The sequence below is a fragment of the Symphalangus syndactylus genome, chromosome 18 (assembly GCF_028878055.3).
Source record: "Symphalangus syndactylus isolate Jambi chromosome 18, NHGRI_mSymSyn1-v2.1_pri, whole genome shotgun sequence".
NCBI classification, from domain to species: Eukaryota; Metazoa; Chordata; class Mammalia; order Primates; family Hylobatidae; genus Symphalangus; species Symphalangus syndactylus.
The window spans coordinates 74,200,735-74,221,720 of record NC_072440.2 but is presented as its reverse complement, the minus strand read 5'-3'; the positions used below and the strand labels follow the sequence as shown (position 1 = coordinate 74,221,720).

Below are 20,986 nucleotides of genomic sequence, written 5' to 3'. Positions count from 1 at the left end.
TTCTTCCAAGTAGCTGGGATTACAGGTATGCACCACCATGCCCGGCTGATTTTGTACTTTTAGTAGAGATGAGATTTCTCCATTTTGGTCAGGCTGGTCTTGAGCCTCCCGACCTCAGGTGATCTGCCCACCTGGGCCTCCCATAGTGCTGGGATTACAGGCATGAGCCACTGCGCCCAGCCTATTGTTCTTTCTTTTTGAGATGGAGTTTTGCTCTGTCACCCAGGCTGGAGTGCAATGGAGCGATCTCGGCTCACAGAAACCTCCACCTCCCAGGTTCAAGTAATTCTCCTGCCTCAGCCTCCCAAGTAGCTGGGATTACAGGCACCTGCCACCATGCCCGGCTAGTTTTTGTATGTTTAGTAGAGATGGGGTTTCACTATGTTGGTGAGGCTGGTCTCAAACTCCTGACCCCAAGTGATCCGCCCATCTTGGCCTCCCAAAGTGCTGGGATTACAGGTGTGAACCACCACGCCCGGCCATGATTGTTATTTTGTATTATTTTGAAATCAGGAAGTGTGAATCCTCCAATTTGGTTCTTATTTTTCACGATTGTTCTGGCTGTTCTGGATCCTTGAGTTTCCATGTGAATTTTATAGAGTTAGCTCATAATTTCTACCTGGCAGCCAGCTGGGCTTTTGATGGGGATTGCCCTAACTCTAGATCAGTTTGGAGCCATCAGTTTTCTAAGTCTTTAACTTATTCAGCTCGTTTAATCTTACCTACCTTCGAGGTAGGTCCTACTTTTATCCTCATTTCACAGAGGAGGAAACTGAGACCCAGAGAGCTTAAGGACCTTGCCTGAAGCCACGCAGCTGGCCAGTGGCCAAGCCAGACCTTGAGCCGGTGGCTCTAGAGCCTGTGTTTGTAACCACTGTGCTGAGCTGCCTCTCTCCCTGGGCTTGTTGTCTTTGACTCTGCCTTCCCGGAAGGGTGACATTCCCTGGCCATGTCCCTGTGGTAGGGGGCTGCGTCTCTGCCAGACCCCACAACGGCTTCATCTCCTTGTGTTCCAGGCAGCCGGTGAAGGTCGTGTACTCCTCCAAGGATCCTGCCCAGCCGAAAGAGAGTTCCAAGGTGGATGCGAATGAGGAGGTGGAGGCTTTGATTGTCAAGTCCCCACAGAAGGAGTGGAACCCCTCCCTGTTTAAGGTGTTATACAAGACCTTTGGGCCCTACTTCCTCATGAGCTTCTTCTTTAAGGCCATCCACGACCTGATGATGTTTTCCGGGCCACAGATCTTAAAGTAAGACCCCTTCCCTCCCAGGTGGGCTCCATTTTCCCTTCTTGGATTTGATCTTTCAGTTGCATCAGTCATAACCCTGGGGTCATGCTGTGTCCTGAAGTGGGCTCATAGCCAGATGTCTCCATTTTTACTTCAGCTTTTTTGAAAAAAATAGAGACAGGGTCTTGCTTTGTTGGTCAGGCTGGTCTCGAGCTCCTGACTTCAAGCGATCCTCTGGCCTCGGCCTCCCAAAGTGCTGGGATTGCAGATGTGAGCCACGGTCACTGCATAGCTTTGCTTTATGCTTTACTTAATTACCATATTAGTGAAGATCACTTCGTTTGCAAGTAACAGAAACCCACTAGGCTTCCCTGAAACCCAAATAGGGAGGATATGGCACTGCCTTGGGAAACCAAGAGCAAGGAAATGCCAGCAGATCTCATGAAAAAACTGCAACCAGGGTTGGGCGCAGTGGCTCTTGCCTGTAATCTCAGCACTTTGGGAGGCCTAGGTGGGAAGATCACCTGAGGTCAGGAGGTCAAGACCAGCCTGGCCAACATGGCAAAACCATCTGCTAAAAATATAAAAATTATCTGGGCGTGGTGGCGCACGCCTGTAATCCCAGCTACTCAGGAGGCTGAGGCATAAGAATTGCTTGAACCCAGGAGGCAGAGGTTACAGCAAGCTAAGATCACATCACTGAACTCCAGCCTTGGCGACAGAGCAAGACTTTGTCTCAAAAAAGAAAAAAAAAAAAGCAAAGAATAAAACAAACAACAACACAACAACAACAAAAACTGCAACCAGGAAGCGGGGAGTCAGAAAGGAGGTTGCCTCTCTCCTCCCTGGCTCTCTGCTGCTCTGTGACTCAGGGGCTACACGTTCATTGTCTTTTCCTCCCTACCTCTTTACCTCGCGTTCACTATGCAATTCGTTTGGGTGACTTGCTGGTGATGAGATAGAGCTAGAGCAGTTAGTGCACAATCCCAAGGCAGAGGCCTCTTTTGTGAGCAGTTTGGGCCACCTGCACAGCCAGATCACCACTGTGGACTTGTTTTTCCGTCTGTGAAATTGAAGTGATAGGGTCTAGCTCATCTGGCTCAGGAGAAAGTTGCAGTGCCAACACTGAAGCTCTTTTCTCTGCCCCCACGTGTCACAAGTCATTCCAGGCTCTCTCTTTGCTCCTTTGCAGGTTGCTCATCAAGTTCGTGAACGACACGAAGGCCCCTAATTGGCAGGGCTACTTCTACACTGTACTGCTGTTCATCACTGCCTGCCTGCAGACCCTCGTGCTGCACCAGTACTTCCACATCTGTTTCGTCAGTGGCATGAGGATCAAGACCGCTGTCATTGGGGCTGTCTATCGGAAGGTAGGGGGCGCTGTGCCATTGACATGTGGCCTGACTTCCACATCCCCTCCTGCAGCCCTGGGTTACTCTGGGGCCAGCGTGGGGATTTCCAGCCCAGCTTCTGGAGCAGTAGGATGAGGGTAGCTTCCCTGACCTTAGGTGGCAGGGACAGTGCGCATCAGGCATTGTACATTAGGAAAGCTGATTTCGAGGGTTGGCGTGTAGATGTCCTTGTGTATCAGCTGTGGGTAATTGAGTTTCTTGGATGGGTGGGTGGCCCTTGGTGTGGGGAAATCCAAGTTTGGATTTTCATTCTGCTGTTGACATTCTGTGTTTCAGCTTGTTGTCACTCTTTTTTTTCGTTGTTTTGAGACCAAGTCTCACTCTCTCCCCCAGACTGGAGTGCAGTGGCGTGATCTTGGCTCACTGCAACTTCTGCCTCCTGAGTTCAAGCGATTCTTCTGCCTCAGCCTCCTGAGTAGCTGGGACTACAGGTGCCTGCCACCATGACCGGCTAATTTTTGTATTTTTAGTAGAGACAGGGTTTTGCCATGTTGGCCAGGCTGATCTTGAACTGCTGACCTCAGGTGATCTGCCTGCCTCAGCCTCCCAAAGTGCTGGGATTACAGGCATGAGCCACCATGCCCAGCCTGTTGTTACTCTTAATTTGAACTGAGCAGGTGGCACATTCTTCGCATGATAAGAGTATGTAGCAGGCATTTGTGTACGTCCAATTTCAAAGGAACCAAATGACCTTCTTGATCTCTATAAATTATTATTATTATTTTTTGTCTCGAGGTCAAGGAAACTGCTTGGCCCCTAGGTTAGGAAGAGACAGTCTTGCAGGTACTTGATGAACTAGAGGAGTGATTCTCAGGCCTGTCTGTGAATTAGACTCACCTGGGGAGCTTAAACTGATGCAGGCCAGGCGCTGTAGCTCCTGCCTGTAATCCCAGCAGTTTGGGATACCAAGGTGGGGAAATCACTTGAGGCCTGACGTTCAATACCAGCCTGGTCAATATAGCAAGACCCTGGCTCTGTAGAAAATAAAAAAAAAATTAGCCAGGTATGGTGGTGTGCACCTGTAGTCCCATCTACTCAGGAGGTTGAGTTAAAAGAATCACTTGAGCCCCGGAGTTGGAGGCTGCTGTGAGTCCTGGTTAGCATCCCTGCATTCCAGCCTGTGTGACAGAATGAGACCCTGTCTCAAAAAACAAAAAAACTTCCTGACACCTAGGTCGCACCAGACCAGTGCAAGTGAGATTGCTGAGGTTGCACCCAGGTGTCATTGTTTTCATTTTTTATTTTTATTTTTTGAGATAGGTTCTTGCTCTGTCACCCAGGCTGGAGTGCAGTGGCACGATCTTGGCTCACTGCAGCCTCCACCTCCCGGGCTCAAACGATCCTGCCACCTCAGCCCCCCACGTAGCTGGGACCAGAGGCATGCACCACCACTCCTGCTAATGTCTTAGTGTTTTTAAAACTCACCAGATGATAGTGTGCAACCATGTTTGAGGGCCAGGGAGATTTGCCCCTACTAGGGCATCTTTGGCAATATCTGGGGGCATTTTTGGTTGTCCCAACTGGGGGTGAGGGTATGTAGTGGGTCGAGGCCAGGGCTGCTGCTAAACCTCCTACAGTGCACAAGACAGCCCCCCAAAGAATTATCCGGCTCCAGATTTCAAGAATGCCAAGGCTTAGAGACCCTGGCCCAGACCCTCAGTCCTTCAGTGGGATCTGGGACCAGCAGCATTGGGACAGCCTGAAAGCGTAGAAATGCAGAATCCCAGGCCACATCCCAGACCTGCAGAATCCGAAACAACTCCCCCAACCTCCCACCACTGCCCCCAAAAAAACCCAGCCGCATGTGTGCACATTAAAGCATGCGAAGCCCTGGTTTCAAGGACACCTAGGGTCCCTTGCCAATTGATGAGTTCAAGGTTGCGAGGCAGTGAGCACCATGGATAAGAATGTGGGCTTTGAGATGACACAGGCGTCCCGGGCAGGCAGACAGGTCGAGAGGGGAGGAGCAGAGATCTGCGGCATTTCTGCCCCTGAGAGTCTCTTTCCTCTCCGTGGGTCTGGAGGGAGAGTCAGGCCTCTTCACCTGCCACACTCACCCACCTTCCCTCTCCTTTGTCCCGCAGGCCCTGGTGATCACCAATTCAGCCAGAAAATCCTCCACGGTCGGGGAGATCGTCAACCTCATGTCTGTGGACGCCCAGAGGTTCATGGACTTGGCCACGTACATTAACATGATCTGGTCAGCCCCCCTGCAAGTCATCCTTGCTCTCTACCTCCTGTGGCTGGTGTGTGTTTGACGCCGTTTCCCTTTGCATGCAGGGAGGGACTTCTCCCTGTGGGCAGTGGGCTGAGGGAGTGGGTGTTGATGGTAATGGCATGTATAGCTCCCTGGCAGTTCTGGCTGTCGTTCATATTTTATTTTCCAGCCTGTTAACCGGTTCCTCGGTATTTTGTTCCTTTCCTGAGTTGTCAGGTTGATGTTGTCCTTGGTGGCATGGCGTTTTCATTTTCTCTTTCCTTGACAGTGTCAGTAATTAACTACCCTACAATGGACACATCATATTTCTCCCCTTGAATCCTCCCAAACGCTAACCAGACTCACTTATTCACTAGTCCCTAATTATGGTGGTCAAGATTCTCTCAATTGCAAAGGATATAAATCTATCTTAAAGTAGCCTAAGTGGCTGGTTGCAGTGGTTCACGCCTGTAATCCCAGCACTTTGGGAGGCCAAGGTGGGTGGATCACCTGAGGTCAGGAGTTCGAGACTAGCCTCAATGTGGAGAAACGCTGTCTCTACTAAAAATACAAAATGAGCTGGGTGTGTTGGTGCATGCCTGTAATCCCAGCTGCTCGGGAGGCTGAGAATTGCTTGAACCTGGGAGGTGGAGGTTGTGGTGAGCGGAGATCCGGCCATTGCACTCCAAGCCTGGGCAACTCAGAGCAAAACTGCGTCTCAAAAAAAAAAAAAAAAAAAAGTAGTCTAAGTAAGTAAAGGGAACTTTGGGGCTGCCTGTATCTCAGAAATCTGGGGACTAACTTGAGGCGTGGATTGATCCAGGAGATCAGGCAATGTTGTCAGTACTCAGTTTCACTCACTCTTTCATCATTTCCTGGCCCTGTTCTCTGAGTTGACATCATTCTCAGTGGTACTTCCCCACATGGCTGCATAGCTTTGGACTGATGACATCTTGACAGAAAAAATTGCCAGAGAAAAGACAAGGCATAATTTCTCTGCACAGCCAGAGTCAGTCTCAGAGAGCAATCTGATTGGCCTGGCTTGGTCCTATTCACACCCCTGAACCAATCACTATGGCCCAGGAGGCAGAGTTCTCTGATTGGCCAGCCTGGGTCACATGTCCTCTCCCATGGCAGAAGGCATGTGATTGACAGCCCTTCCATGTGGAGAGGGAGAGTTCCCAAAATGATGATAAGCAAAGAGGCTCATAGCACAACACATGCCTTGTGCTTTGCTACCTCTGGATCTTTGCCACATGCCTTTCCTTCCTTCTTCCTAATTGATGAAAGCCTGCTCATCCCCCAAGGCTGTAACAAACACTACTTCCATTGGTTTCCCCTCCCCTCTCAATTAGATGGACTTCTTCTTCTGTTGAATTTTGAATCCCAATAACTTTAGTATAGGAACTCATCTAATAATACTTTCTGAAATAGTTTTTTTTGTTTTGTTTTTGTTTTGACATGGAGTCACTCTCTGTTGCCCAGGCTGGAGTGCGGTGTGCCATCTCGCCTCGCTGCAACGTCTGCCGCCCAGGTTCAAGCAATTCTCCTGCCTCAGTCTCCCGAGTAACTGGGACTACAGGCTTATGCCACCACGGCCGCTAATTTTTTTTTTTTTTTTTGTATTTTTAGTAGAGACGATGTTTGACCATGTTGGCTAGGCTGATCTTGAAGTCCTGGCCTCAGGTGATCTACCTTCCGTGGTCTCCCAAAAGTGTTGGAATTGCAGGCGTGAGCCACTGCGCCTGGCCTACTTTCTGAAATAGTTTTTTTTTTTTTTTGCATGCTCAGTGTACTGCCTCCTCTTTGACGGGTAACATGTTAGCTACTTGCAGACATACTGCAGCTGACTTTCGTGTCTTCCGTGGGTACAACCCTAGCAGGGCCTGGCACATAATGGGCACAGCTCAAATTATTATCTGTTATTGAAAGAGAAGGGCTGGACGAAGTGGCTCATGCCTGTGATCTGAACACTTTGGGAGGCTGAGGCAGGTGGATCATCTGAGGCCAGGAGACCAGCCTGGCCAACATGGCAAAAACCCTGTCTCTACTAAAGATATAAACATTAGCCAGGCATGGTGGTGTATGCGTATAATCTCAACTACTTGGGTGGCTAAGGCAGGAGAATGGCCTGAATCTGGGAGGTGGAGGTTGCATTGAGCTGAGTTTGCGCCACTGCACGCCAACTTGGGCAATACAGTGAGGGACTCTGTCTTAAAAAGGAAGAAGAAAACAATTACTGGTTTATTTGGCTGTAATTTGCTTTTTTTGTACATTTGTAGAGCAGAAGGTGAGTAAAGTGTTTCTAATAATAAAACTCAGAAAAAACACCAGAATTTAGTAGGCTGGGCACAGATATAGGTGGCATGAGCCTGTAATCCCAGCACTTTGGGAGGCTGAGGTGGAAGTATTGCTTGAAGCCAGGAGTTTGAGACCAGCCTGGGCAACATAGTGAGACCTTGTCTCTACAAAAAAAAAAACACAACAAAATTTAGCTGGGTGTGGTGGTGCCTACCTGTGGTCCCAGCTACCCTGGAGGCTGAGGCAGGAGGATTGCTTGAGCCTAGGAGTTCAGAGGCTGCAGTGAGCTAGGATCACACCACTGCACCCCTACCTGGGTGACAAGGCAAGACCCTATCTCTAGAAGAAAAAAAAAATCTAAATAAATTGTCTTTTCAAGCAGATGTCTTGGGGAGTCCACTTTCACAAAAGTGCTACTATGGGAAAAATATTTTTGGAACCTTTGTTTTAGAACTGCCTTCAGGATTGGTTTATGAAACATTAAGAAAATTGTCTAACATCACATTTTGTTTTAGATGGTAGTTGCTTGAGCTCAGCACTGTTGACACTTGAGGCCAGACAGTTCTTTGTTGTGGGGGCTGTCTTGTTTTTTTTTAAATGGACAGAGTCTTGCTCTATTGCCCAGGCTGGAGTGCAGTGGTGTGATCATGGCTCACTGCAGCCTTAAATTCCTGGCCTCAGGCAGTCTTCCCACTTCGTCATCTCATCTAGCTGGGGATTACAGGTGCACGCCTCTATCCCTGGCCAAGTTATTTCTTTGTAGAAATGGGGGGGGGGGGGGGTCTCGCTGTGTTGCCCAGGCTGGTCTTGAACTTCTGCCCTCAAGCTGTCTTCCCACTGTGGCCTCCCAAAGTGATGGGATTACAGGTGTGAGTCACTGCACCTGGCCACAAGGCTGTAAGTTATTACAGCAAAATTAGCAAAGAATTAAGGCACACATGGGGCAGTGTTCAAGGGAAGCCCGGTACAGGCTTCTGGGAGTCCCCAGCAGAGCCACACAGGTGCACTAATTCTCTGGCAACCATGATGATGATGTGTGTGAAATGTTGCCAACCAGGGAAGCTTGGTAGGAGCTCAGTGCCTGGGTTTGCATTAGGGGCAGGTCACATAAGTAGCCTTTGCTTGGCATATACCAAAAGTCTAGACTCCCAGAGGGAAAGCAGTGTTCAGCATAAACCATATTGTTTGTACAAACAGTTGAGGCACACTGAGCCACCCTTACCAATTCTGTTAATGGTAGAAACCCTGTAAGTATGCAGACACTTAGCCAAGGGCTAAACTTGTAAGCAGCCTTCAAGTAGGATAAGCAGTCAGGTGGTCATATTCACACTTTTCTACTTACTACCTTATTACCTTTCTAAAAATCTAAGCTGGGTGTGATGGCTCGCGCCTGTAATCCCAGCTACTTGGGAGGCAGAGGTGGGAAGATCGCTTGAGCCCATGAGTTTGAGACCAGCTTGGGCAACATAGTGAGACCTTGTCTCTACAAAAAAATCAAAAAAATAGCTGGGCATGGTGGTGTGACTGTAGTCACAGCTACTTGGGAGGCTGAGTTGGGAGGATCACTTGAGCCCAGGAGATCGAGACCAGTTTGAGTAACATAGTGAGACCTTGTCCTTACAAAAAGCCAAAAAAATTAGCTGGGTGTGGTGGTGTGACTAGTCACAGCTACTTGGGAGGCTGAATTGGGAGGATCGCTGGAGCCCAGGAGTTGGAGACCAGCCTGGGCAATGTAGCAAGATCTAATGCTTACCTGTAGTCCCAGCTACTTTGGAGGCTGAAGTAGGAGGATCACTGATGCAAATAGCCACTCTACTGCAGCCTGGGCAACATAGCGAGACCTCATCTCCTAAAAAAAAAAAAAAAAATTAGAATTCTAAAGTCGTAATTTGCAAAACTCATGTGGCCCCAGGGGCTTGGGAGAAAGGAGCATGGACTTGCTTATTCTTCAAGGGATTGGGAGGACCCGGAGAGATGCTTAGGAATGAAACCACAGGCTCTTAACACCCTGTTGTGGGGTAAAAGTAACACACCTTGACCTGAACTTGGTCAGCAGCATCCACGTGGGATGGATCAGCCGGGGAAGCTGTTAAGGGCCCTGTTTGCTTCTGTCTGGTGAGTGATGAAGAGTCTCCTTTCCTTGCTTAGAACCTGGGCCCTTCCGTCTTCGCTGGAGTGGCGGTGATGGTCCTCATGGTGCCCGTCAATGCTGTGATGGCGATGAAGACCAAGACGTATCAGGTAACGCATGTGTCTCCGCGGGCCCCGAAGCCGGGCCCTCTCCATGCGGATTTTAGTCCAGTTCCTTCTGCTCTGTCCGTGGGGTTCACAGCCTTGCCTGCCAGTTGGAGTCACCTGGGGAGCCTTAAATGCTGATTCCCTGGCCGCATATCTGGGATTCTGATTCACTTATTGTGGGTGGGGTCTGGACATCAAGATGTTTTAAAGCTTCCCAGGTCATTGTATTGGGCAGCCAAGATTGAGAGCTCCTGACACATGGTAAGATCTTGTAGGCTGGTGACTGGAATCAGAAGGTCTGTGAGCCTCCGAGAGAGTCCTTGTTTCCCACGGTCTTGTTTATTATGTGTATGTGTGACTCAGCTTTCAAGAGTTGAGTACAAATTACCCCCTACTTTTTCCCCCCTTTTTAGCTCTTATCTTATACCAGACATGGTGTTCATCTCTTTATTTAAATTAAAATAATTAATCTCTAAAATGGGGCCTTGCTGTGTTGCCCAGGCTGGTCTCAAACTCCTGGGCTTAAGTGATCCTGTTGCCTCAGCCCCTCGAAGTGTTGGGATTACAGGTGTGAGCCACCATGCCCAGCTTTCAGCTTTTTATTTTTGTAGATATTTTGTATTTTAAAAAGTTTAAATACCCAAATAATAGAGTGAGGTTTCTTACTATAAAAAAGTTCAAATCAAAGCCAGGCTCACCCCTGTAATTGCAGCATTTTGGTTGGTCAAGGTGGGTGGATCGCCTGAGCTTAGGAGTTCAAGACCAGCCTGGGAAACATGGTGAAACCCGGTCTCTACCAAAAATGGAAAAGTTAGCTGCGTGTGGTGATGCGTGCCTGTAGTCCCAGCTACTTCGGAGGCTGAAGCATGAGGATCACCTGAACCCAGGAGGTCGAAGCTGTAGTGAGCCATGATTGTGCCACTGCACTCCAGCCTGGGCAACAGAGTGAGATCCTATCTCAAAAAAAAAAAAAAAAAGTTTAAATCGTACAAAAGTACATAAATTAAAAGAGGATACCCCCTTCCCTACTCTCTCAACCACTGCAAATATATAGAAGCAAATCCTTCTAGAACTTTCTATGTATGTATATACAGACCTGATTAATGGTATAGTTAGGTTTGTTTTTATATATGTGGGGTTTTTTTTGTTTGTTGAGATGGAGTCTCACTCTGTTGCCCAGGCTGGAGTGCAGTGGTATGATCTTGGCTCACTGCAACCTCTGCCTCCCGGGTTCAAGCAGTTCTCCTGCCTCAGCCTCCCGAGCAGCTGGGATTACAGGTGCGCACCACCACACCCAGCTAATTTGTGTATTTTTAGTAGAGATGAGGCTTCATCACATTGGCCAGGCTGGTCTTGAACTCCTGACCTCAGGTGATCCACCCGCCTCGGCCTCCCAAAGTGCCGGGATTACAGGCATGGGCCACCATGCCTGGCCGTTATATATGTTTTGTGTGTGTGATATTATTACCATATCTGTTTTTACCTAAATGGGCCCACATGGCAGCATGATTTTTGTCTTTTAGCGCCCTGCTTTGGGGACCTCTCTGTACTGTGCCGTAAAGCTTCAATTCATTCTCCCGACCCAGTGCCTTTTGGTCTATAACGGAGATGGTGCGGTTTATTTCTCTGCTCTTCTGTTGATGGGTATTTATGGTGTGCTGTGGAATTTCAAATGGGAGCACTTGGCTGCACTGATGGTACCACAGGGAGATGAGTTTCAGGACATGGGCCTGTTGGAAGGAGAGGCCTCACGGGATAGGGTTGGGTGGGATGGGTGAGGCAGGGGCTTTAGGATCGAGTCACCCTTCAGTCTCTCGATGTGTAGGATGCCCTGAGTGGCCCCACTCAACCCATTTCAGTCCCTGGCCTCCAGATCACGTAGCTTAAATTCTTCCCATCTGTGACCCAGGGATGACTGTAGCACTAAACGATAAAATTCTTGTGATTGTTAAGTGTCTGAATACATATAAAATCCTTAGAAAAGTTCCTGGTATACACAAAATCCTGGGTGGTAGTAAAAATATTTAATAACTGCACTGCACAAGTATCCACTATGTGGAACCAGTGCTAGCCAGTACAGAAACATTTCACTATTTTAACAACCATGGGCCAGGCACAGGGGCTCATGTCTGTAATCCCAGCTCTTTGGGAGGCTGAGGCAGGAGGATGGCTTGTGGCCAGGAGTGCAAGACCAGCCTGAGCAAGATAGCAAGGTGCCATTTCTACAAAAAATACAAAAATGAGCTGGGTGTGGTGGCTTGTGCCTATGGTCCCAGCTACTAAGGAGGCTGAGGTGGGAGGATCGCTTGAGCCCAGGAATTCAAGGCTGCAGTGAGCTGTGATCGTGCCACTGCACTCCAGCCTGGATGCCAGAGTGAGATAATATTTCCAAAAAAAAAAAAAAGAAAACTGGGCTGACAAGAAATGAGAAAACAGGCTGGGTGTGGTGGCTCACGCCTGTAATCCCATCACTCTGGGAGGCCGAGGTCAGTGGATCACTTGAAGTCAGGAGTTCGAAACCAGCCTGGCCCTGTCAGGCTGAAGCCCCATCTCTACTAAAAACAGAAAAATCAGCCAGGCATGGTGGCAGGCGTCTATAGTCGACCAGCTACTCAGGAGGCTGAGGTAAGAGAATCTCTTTAACCCAGGAGGCAGAGGTTGCAGTGAGCCGAGATCATGCTACTGCACTCCAGCCTGGGCAACAGAGTGAGACTCTGTCACAAAAAAAAAAAAGAAAAAATAAGAAAACAGAGAAGAAAAACACCACCACCATGTCTCCTGTGTTCGGGTCAGCAGAATAGGGACTGAATCCCTTCTTTTCTGCACACCTGAAGGGTTTTTCTTGCCTCTATTCCTGGATTCTAAATTGAGTATGTTTCTCCAATGTCTAACCTGATTTAAAGGGGTTTCTTTTCCTTGATAGCGGGGTCCTTTGGTGTGGTCTTGGGGCTCAAGAGTAGGGCTCATACGGATTACAGGGTCAGCTCTCCCACCCTCAGGAGGCCCATTTTTAATAGATGGTGATGTTGAGGCCCAGTGCGGTGGCTCACACCTGTAATCCCCGCACAGGAGTTTGAGACCAGCTTGGGCAGCATGGTGAAACCCCATCTCTATTGAAAAGAAAAATCAACATAAAAAACATTTACATGTCAAAGTATATAACAAAGTTTATGAAAAAAATAGCTGGTGATGTTGAGTGATGGGCTGATCCCAGGGTCGCCCCAGATGTGTTGACTGCCCTTCTCTTCCAAGGTGGCCCACATGAAGAGCAAAGACAATCGGATCAAGCTGATGAACGAAATTCTCAATGGGATCAAAGTGCTAAAGCTTTATGCCTGGGAGCTGGCATTCAAGGACAAGGTCCTGGCCATCAGGCAGGAGGAGCTGAAGGTGCTGAAGAAGTCTGCCTACCTGTCAGCCGTGGGCACCTTCACCTGGGTCTGCACGCCCTTCCTGGTGAGTGAAGCCACATTTTTCCTGGCCCTCATTGTTTGATGTTTTGTTTTGTATGCGTACCTGAATATTTTTAAAAGGTCACTTTGTCGCCCAGGTGCAGTAGCTCATGCTTGTAATCCTAGCACTCTGGAAGGCCAAAGCAGGTGGATCACCCGAGGTCAGGAGTTCAAGACCAGCCTGGCCGACATGGTGAAACTTAGTCTCTACTAAAAATACAAAAAAATAAGCTGGGCGTGGTGGGACATGCCTGTAGTCCCACCTACTCCGGAGGCTGAGGCAAGAGAATTACTTCAACCTGGGAGGCGATGGTTGGAGTAGGCCAAGATCATGCCACTGCTTTCCAGCCTGGGTGACAGAGCAAGATGTTGTCTTAAAAAAGTCACTATGTCAGCAAGGCCTTCCCTGAACACTTGGTTTAAACATTTGCCATCTTCTCCATTCTCCTTTATTTTATTCACACTTAGCAGCTTCTAACCAACCTGTTTAGGAACCGTTCGTTATCTGTTTAGTGTGACATAAGGAGCTTGTACCAGAATGTAAACCAGTGCCCCCTGCTTCCTGCATTAAGATAGGCTTGCAAGACAAAAAGTGTGAGCTGAGTCGAACGGCACGCTTGGTGCCATAGTTGGTCTACACTGTGGTGCTGCCTCCTTATTTTGTCACCACCTAGTCACAAAGTGTGGATTGTCAGTGTCTCATGGGCCACATGTCAAGTGGCATGGTCTAAACACAATCTAAAATTTACTTATTTTGGGCTGGGTGGGGTGGCTCATGCCTGTAATCCCAGCACTTTGGGAGTCCAAGGTGGGTAGATCACTTGAGGCCAGGAGCTCGAGACCAGCCTGGCCAACCTGGCGAAACCCTGTCTCTGCTAAAAAAAAAAAAAAAAAAAAAAAAAAAAAAAAAAAATTACCTGGGCATGGTGGTGCGTGCCTATATTCCCAGCTACTCAGGAGGCTGAGACATGAGAATCCCTTGAACCTGGGAGGCAGAGTTTGCAGTGAGCCGAGATCGAGCCATGGCACTCCAGCCTGGGCAACAGAGCAAGACCCTGTCTCAAAAAAGTAAAAAAAAAAAAAAAAAAAAATAAGTAAAATAAAATGTGCTTTTTTCTTGTCTGCTTTTCCCCACTAGGATGTCAGCCCCAGATGGGCATTTTTGTCTTTTCTATTGACTGCTGTGTCCTCAGTATGTAGAACAGTGCATAGCAGGTGCTGAGCAAGTATTTGTCATCCATTGTAAACAAACAAATACAGAAAGATATAAAATGAACAGTATATTGTCCTCTCTTCCATCAGTTCCTCTCTTCCAAAGTGACAGTTTTGCGTATGCTTTTAGAGAAAAATGGACAAGCATATAGGTATTTAAAAAGACTTCGACAGATTTAAATGGAATCATACTGTACATAGTGTTCTCTTTTCTGTAGTTAATAATATGTAGTCTTGGTTCGTTCATTCTGATCTACTTCATTTTAGTTTTTTGGGGGGGTTTTGTTTTGTTTTGAAGTGGGGTCTGGCTCTGTCCCCCAGGCTGGAGTACTGTGGTGCGATCATAGCTCACTGCAGCCTTGAACTCCTGGGCCCAAGCAATCCTCCTGCTTTAGCTTCCTAAGTAGTTGGGACTCCAGGTGCAGCGCTGCCACTCCCAGCTTGTTTCATTTGCATTCATGATGGATGCTTGCCTGACGTGTGGATGTGCCCTGCTGGAATTACCCTTTCTCCCATTCCTTTCAAAAACAGGTTGTTCCCTGTTTTTTTGCTATTATGATCCATGCTACACTGAAAGTTCTGGTACCTGTCCTGGAGTATGGTAATGGGTCTATCCCTGCCTAGCTGGCTTTGAAAAGTTTAGACAACAGTGCAACTTACCATTTTGCAAAGTTGGCCGCAAATCAGGAGACCACATAGAGATGGACTGTGGAAATTCCCTTTTAAGCACAGTTAAAAACAGTTAATAGTGAAGGATGACTTCAGATCATGTCCCATGTTTGTTTTTTCTTTCTGTCGTTTTATTAACTGTCATTCTTTTTGTAATGTTGTGCTCATTACGACTATTCCTTCTTGGTCAGGTTGGCAAATTATATGTTTTTCTGGCAAGTTTCTGTGAAGCAGAGTTAAACCTGTTTATGAATAGGAACTTTTCTGTTAAACTACCACCAGCTTCATCTTAGCTGAGTTGCAGGTGGACTGTCTAAGGAAGCTCCAGCCGTTTCAGCATTTGCGAAAGTGTGTTCATGCTGACACTCAATTTTCTTAGTTTTGCCTTACATCTCTCAGGGTCTGGAACTGCAGGAGAGATGGTGTTCAAATTGAAGCCTGCATCAGAATCACCTGGAGAGCTTGTTATTCTATTTTATTTATTATTTATTTATTTATTGAGATGAAGTCCCAGTCTGTCACCCAGGCTGGATTGCTGTGGCATGATCTTGGCTCACTGCAACCTCCGCCTCCCAGGTTCAAGCAATTCTTGCACCTCAGCCTCCGAGTAGCTGGGATTACAGGCGTGCAACAACCATGCTCAGCTAATTTTTAAAATATCTTTAGTAGAGATGGTGTTTCACCATGTTGGCCAGGCTGGTCTCGAACTCCTGACCTCAGGCGATCTGCCGGCCTTGGCCTCCCAAAGTGCTAGGATTACAGGCGTGAGCCACTGTGCTGGCTGACAGCTTCTTACTATAAAACTCAGCTTTCTGGGCCCCACCCAAATTTTCAGTTTTAGTAGGTCTGGGTGGGGCCTGAGTATTTGCATTCCTAACATATCCCTAGGTGCTGCTGCTTCTGGTTCAGGTCAACATGTAGAGACACTGGAGTGGATCCTCACTGCCTAAAGTATGGTCCGTGGACCAGCAGCCATGGCATCACCTGGTGCTTGTTAACAGTGCAGAATTTCAGGCCTCAGCCCAGATTCACCGAAACTGAATCTGAGTTGTAACTAGTTCTCTAGGTGGTGTGTATGCACATTAAATTTCGAGAGAGACTGGCAGAAAGTAGGAGTAAAGAAACTTTTTTCTGTAAATACTTTAGGAATTCCGGGCCATATAGTCTCTGTCACAAATACCAGTCTCTTCCAGCATAGTGCAAAAACAGCCTTAGATAATATGGAAATTGATGGGTGTGGCTATATTCCTCTAAAAAAGTATTTAGAGACACCAAAATTAGAATTTTATAGAATTTGTATGTGTCATGTAATATTCTTTTGATTTTTTTTTTTTTTTTTTACTTTTAAAAAATGTGAAATCTGGCTGGGCGCAGGGGCTCATGCCTGTAATCTCAGCACTTTGGGAGGCCAAGACGGGCGGGTTGCTTGAGGCTAGGAGATTGAGACTAGCCTGGCCAACATGGTGAAACCCTGTCTGTACTAAAAATACAAAAATTAGCTGGAAGTGGTGGTGTGCACCCGTGGTCATAGCTACTCAGGAGGCTGAGGCAGGAGGATCGCTTCAACCAAGGAGGCAGAAGTTGCAGTGAGGCAAGATCATGCCACTGCACTCCTGGCTGGGCAATAGAGTGAGACCCTTTCCCGCCGCCCCTCCCACCCCCCGCAAAAAAAATTAGCCAGATGTGGTGGAGCATGCCGGTCATCCCAGCTTTTTGGGAGGCTGAGGTACGGGAATCGTTTGAACCCGGGAGATGGAGATTGCAGTGAGCTGAGGTCACGCCACTGCACTCTAAGCCTGGGCAACAGAACAAGACTCTGTCTCAAAAAAAATAAATGAAATCAATGCTGAGCTCATGGGCCGTATGTAAACAGGTGTGGGCCAAATGTGGACCTCAGCCATCCTTGGCCAGCCCCTGGCTTAGAGGACTGGAATGTTCTTCTGAGAGTCAGGACACCTGCCACATGCTACTGCCAGCCCACAGTGTGACCCCAAAGCTGGTCATCTCACCTCACTGGCTCTAGATTTTGTCACATGGAAAATGAAGGGGTTAGATTCCAAGCATGTCAAATACTGGGCTCTGTCCTCCCTCCTCATGCCCACAGCAGACACCCACAGTCACTCACGGGGTTCTTTCCCACTGAGTTGTTCAAGCAGCCCTCTAGGTGATTGGTGCCAGTGGCCTAGAGTTGAGCAAGAAATGGCATCTCGTTGCCTTCTGTAACTCCGTGTTCCCTAAGATCACTTCCAGCTCCAATGCCCCTGCATTCTGCCTTGTACATTGCATTCTTCTTACACTCCAATACCTTGACTTTACCGGGGTGCACTGATGAACGCTCTCTTTTTTTGTTTTTTGGAACCAAGTCTCGCTCTGTCACCCAGGCTGAAGTGCAGTGGTGCCATCTCAGCTCACTGCACCCTCCACCTCCCAGTTCAAGCAATTCTCCTGCCTCAGCCGCCCGACTAGCTGGGATTACAAACACGCACCACCATGGCTTGTTAATTTTAATGTTTTTAGTAGAGACGGGTTTTTGTCATGTTTGCCAGGCTGGTCTCGAACTCCTGACCTCAAGTGATCCACCTGCCTTGGCCTCCCAACGTGCTGGAATTACAGGCTTGAGCCACCGCGCCTAGCCTCTCCTTTTTTTTGAGAAGGAATCTTGCTGTCTCGCCAGGCTGGAGTGCAGTGGCACGATCTCGGCTGACTGCAGTCTCCCCCTCTTGGGTTCAAGCGATTCTCCTGCCTCAGCCTCCCGAGTAGCTGGGATTACAGGCGCCCACTACCATGCCCAGCTAAGTTTTGTATTTTTAGTAGAGACGGGGTTTCTACTAAATTTTCCTGCCTCAGTGTCCGAGTAGCTGGGATTACAGGCGCTGCCACCATGCCAAGCCAATTTTTTGTATTTTTAGTAGAGATGGGATTTCACCATGTTGGCCAGGCTAGTCTCAAACTCCTGGCCTCAAGTGGTCCACCTACCTTGGCCTCCCTAAGTGCTGGGATTACAGGCGTGAGCCACCAGGCCCGATCGGTCTTACTTTAAAAAGTAGGAAGTAATGTATTTGCATATGGTGAAACATAATTAAAGCTGCACCAGATGGTATTCATACAGCCGGACTTCTCCACATGTGGCCACCTCAGCCTGCTGACATTCGCCAACAGGTCATCCTTTGTTCCTGTGTTGTAGGGCCTGGCCTGCACATTGTACGATGTTTCCCAGCATCTGTGGCCTCTCCCTGCCAGATGCTAAGTCGTACCTCTCCCTGTTCTTCCCAGTGGTGACAATGGAAAATGGCTCCAGGCATTGCAAAGTGTCCCCTTGGGGGACAGAATTCTCCCAGTTGAGAACCACAGTCCATAGTGAAAGGCCCAAGCCCTTCCTCCCAACACCAGTCACCTTGCTTCCCTCTCTCCATGTTTCTTGTGTGTTTTTCCAGAGTCTGCATCTGTATCACTGTAATGGTGGATACATGTCACACATGTAGTTACGGTTACTTGATTCTGTTTACTTTTATACAAGAGATAGTAAGAGTCATACATAAATACATACAAAATGGCTTTTTTTTTCTTTTCTTTTTTTTTTTTTTTTGAGATGGGTTCTCACACCGCTGCCCAAGCTGGAGTGCAGTGACATAATCTTGGCTCACTGCAACCTCTGCCTCCCAGGCTCAAGTGATTCTCCAACCTCAGCCTCCCAAGCAGCAGGGACTACAAGCATGCACCGCCATGCCCAGCTAATTTCTGTAATTTTTGCAGGGACAGGGTCTCACTTTGTTGCCCAGGATGTTTTCAAACTCCTGAGCTCGAGCAATCCGCCTGCCTCTGTCTCCCAAAGTGCTGGGATTGTAGGTGTGAGCCACTGCGCCTGGCCTTGATGGCATTTTGAAAGGTCTTCTCTTAGAGGAAAAGATCCAAGCCAGAGGGCGCTGGTGATGAGGTTTGGTCTGTGCCTTGTGTCCCGCTTAGGAGGGGATGGGCAGTGTGTTCTCACAACTTTTTGCTCTGCACATTGGATTCGTTGGCAAAACTCACAGTTTCCAGGCTGTCACCAAATTTTGCTTATCACTTCCTGCCCTGTTCCCCATTAGGAAACCACAGCAGAAGATGCTTAAGAGCAGGACTGGCTTTTCTTCTCTTCTTTCTTTCTTTCTTTTTTTTTTTTTTAAGAGACAGGGTCTTGTTTTTGCTGCCCAGGGTGGAGTACAGTGGCTTGATCACGGCTCACTGCAACCTCCAACTCCTGAGCTAAAGTGATCCTCCTGCCTCAGCCTCTGGAGTAGCTGGGATTACAGATGTGAGATACTGAACCCGGCTACCGGCTTTACTTAACCTTTTCTTGACCTTCCTTGCCATTTAGTTTCCCGGAGTTTCCAGAGACAGAGTTTGTTGAGCTGTTTGGCAAGAAACAGATGGGCCTGGGTGTCAGTTAGGGAGACCTTGTCCTGGCCGAGGCATCGAAGCCTCTGACTACATTAGGATAAAATATGTGGCCTTCAGTTCCCCTGGAAGGTGTCTGAGTGTTTTTTCCACTGGTGCATTCCTGTGCTTCAAAGACGATGAGGTGTTTACCCAGCGGTAGGTGTGATGGAACACAGAGGCCGGGGAAGGCCAGGGATGCCATCCAGGGACTGATGGGACTGTTTTTCTGGAATGCCAAGCCTGGCATTTACCACATCCACCTAATGCACTTTCCTAAAATAGCATCGCCAGGCAGCCGTCAATATTTAACATTTTCTGTCCTAGATGATTTGTGAGCTTCTTGTCTTCTGTTTACCCTGAATCTCTCTTTGTTAGAATAATTCATCATTCTGTATGGTAATAATCTGTCCTGTAGTTCTCTGCTGATCATATCCTAGGGTCCATGGAGACACGGCCACAACCGTGTCATTTTATTTATTTATATATTTATACATTTCTGTATTTTTGAGACGGAGTCTCATTCTGCTGCCCAGGCTGGCGTGCAGTGGCACAATCTCAGCTCACTGCAACCTCCACCTCCCGGGTTCAGCTGATTCTCCTGCCTCAGCCTCCCGAGGAGCTGGGATTACAGGTGTGCGCTACCACACCCGGCTAATTTTTTGTCTTTTTAGTAGAGATGGGGTTTCACCATGTTGGCCAGGCTGGTCTCAAACTCCTGACCTCAAGTGATCCGCCCACCTCGGCCTCCCAAAGTGCTGGGATTGCAGGCGTGAGCCACCACGCCCAGTCAGACCTTGTCATTTTGTGCTTGTACCCCCAAAGCATAGGGAACTTGGCAAATGGTTCATGCTCCGTAAATATATGTAGGTAAATGAATAAATACATGAATGAATGAGAGGTTGAAATAAATCATATTAGTTAGGAACTGTCTTGCAAATGAAGAAACGTAGCTTAAATCAACTAGAGTAAGAGAAGAGGGGGATTTTTGAGTCATAAAACTGAAAAGTCTAGAAAAAGACTTTCAAGCATGAAGGGGGTTGCAGGCATAGCTGGATCTAGGAGTTCCCAAGACAATGTTGGGAATAACAGCATCTCTGACTCTCAGCTCTGTTTTCTTGATGGTGGTTTCTTTATTAGCTGGCAGTTTCCTGATCATCCTGTCACCTCAGCAACCTCTGTGAACAGAGAGTCTTACTCTTTTCCCCAATAGTTCCTGCAAAACTATGGGATTGAGTCTCATTGGTTGTGGTCGATCACATGCTTCTTCCTGAGCCAGTCACTGAGCCCAGGGAGATAGGATGCTTGGGTCAGCCAGGGCTGGGTCATGTCTTTCGGGGCTTGGGGCCAAGGTAGGGGTTGAGGGAGGAGGAGGTTCATCTGTGGCTGAAGCTCATAGGTTGAGATTGGGAGAAGTTCAGTTCCCCCAGAGAAAATTGCGTGTTGCCATAAACAGAGCAATAGATGCCAGGCAGACAGTAAGAGCAGATAACTGCACACAGGGCATCAGGATTTTTAGGGGGTGGGCTGGAGTGTAGGGGTTCCATTCATTGGTTTTCCACGTTTCTCAGAAAAGGCACCTAGGGGACAGGTGCTCCTCACTGTGTATGAAGGACTTTCGCACCCTTGACCCTCGCCTATTACAAGGCGAACTCCAGTCTCCTCCTGCCTGGAGCCCCAGTCACTGTGCCCATCCTACCAGCCTCTTCGGATTTCCAAACACTGCCTGTAGGGAACCTCTTAAAGCCTGTACTTCCACTAGACTGTGCGTCTCAGGGTTGCCAAGCCCTCCTCAGTCCCCAGCGCATAATGGGTGCTCAGTTAATAACTGAGGGGTGAGTGGCTAGATGACTTCTTCCTTCTGGA

The 20,986-nt window shown here is 48.1% G+C and overlaps 1 protein-coding gene across 13 annotated transcripts in view; it reads left to right on the top strand.

Moving 5' to 3' along the window:
* ABCC1 (ATP binding cassette subfamily C member 1 (ABCC1 blood group)) overlaps positions 1-20,986 on the top strand; it is a 191,044-nt gene that overhangs the window by 92,070 nt on the left and 77,988 nt on the right. For all 13 annotated transcript variants that reach the window (XR_010117194.1, XM_063623723.1, XM_063623720.1 and 10 more), the window contains 5 exons: positions 1,017-1,247; positions 2,419-2,596; positions 4,723-4,884; positions 9,285-9,377; positions 12,627-12,830. Coding sequence is in view for 12 of the 13 variants with exons in the window: in XM_063623723.1 (XP_063479793.1) it covers positions 1,017-1,247; positions 2,419-2,596; positions 4,723-4,884; positions 9,285-9,377; positions 12,627-12,830 (868 nt within the window). In the remaining variant the exon portion in view is untranslated. The remainder of the gene's footprint in view (positions 1-1,016; positions 1,248-2,418; positions 2,597-4,722; positions 4,885-9,284; positions 9,378-12,626; positions 12,831-20,986) is intronic.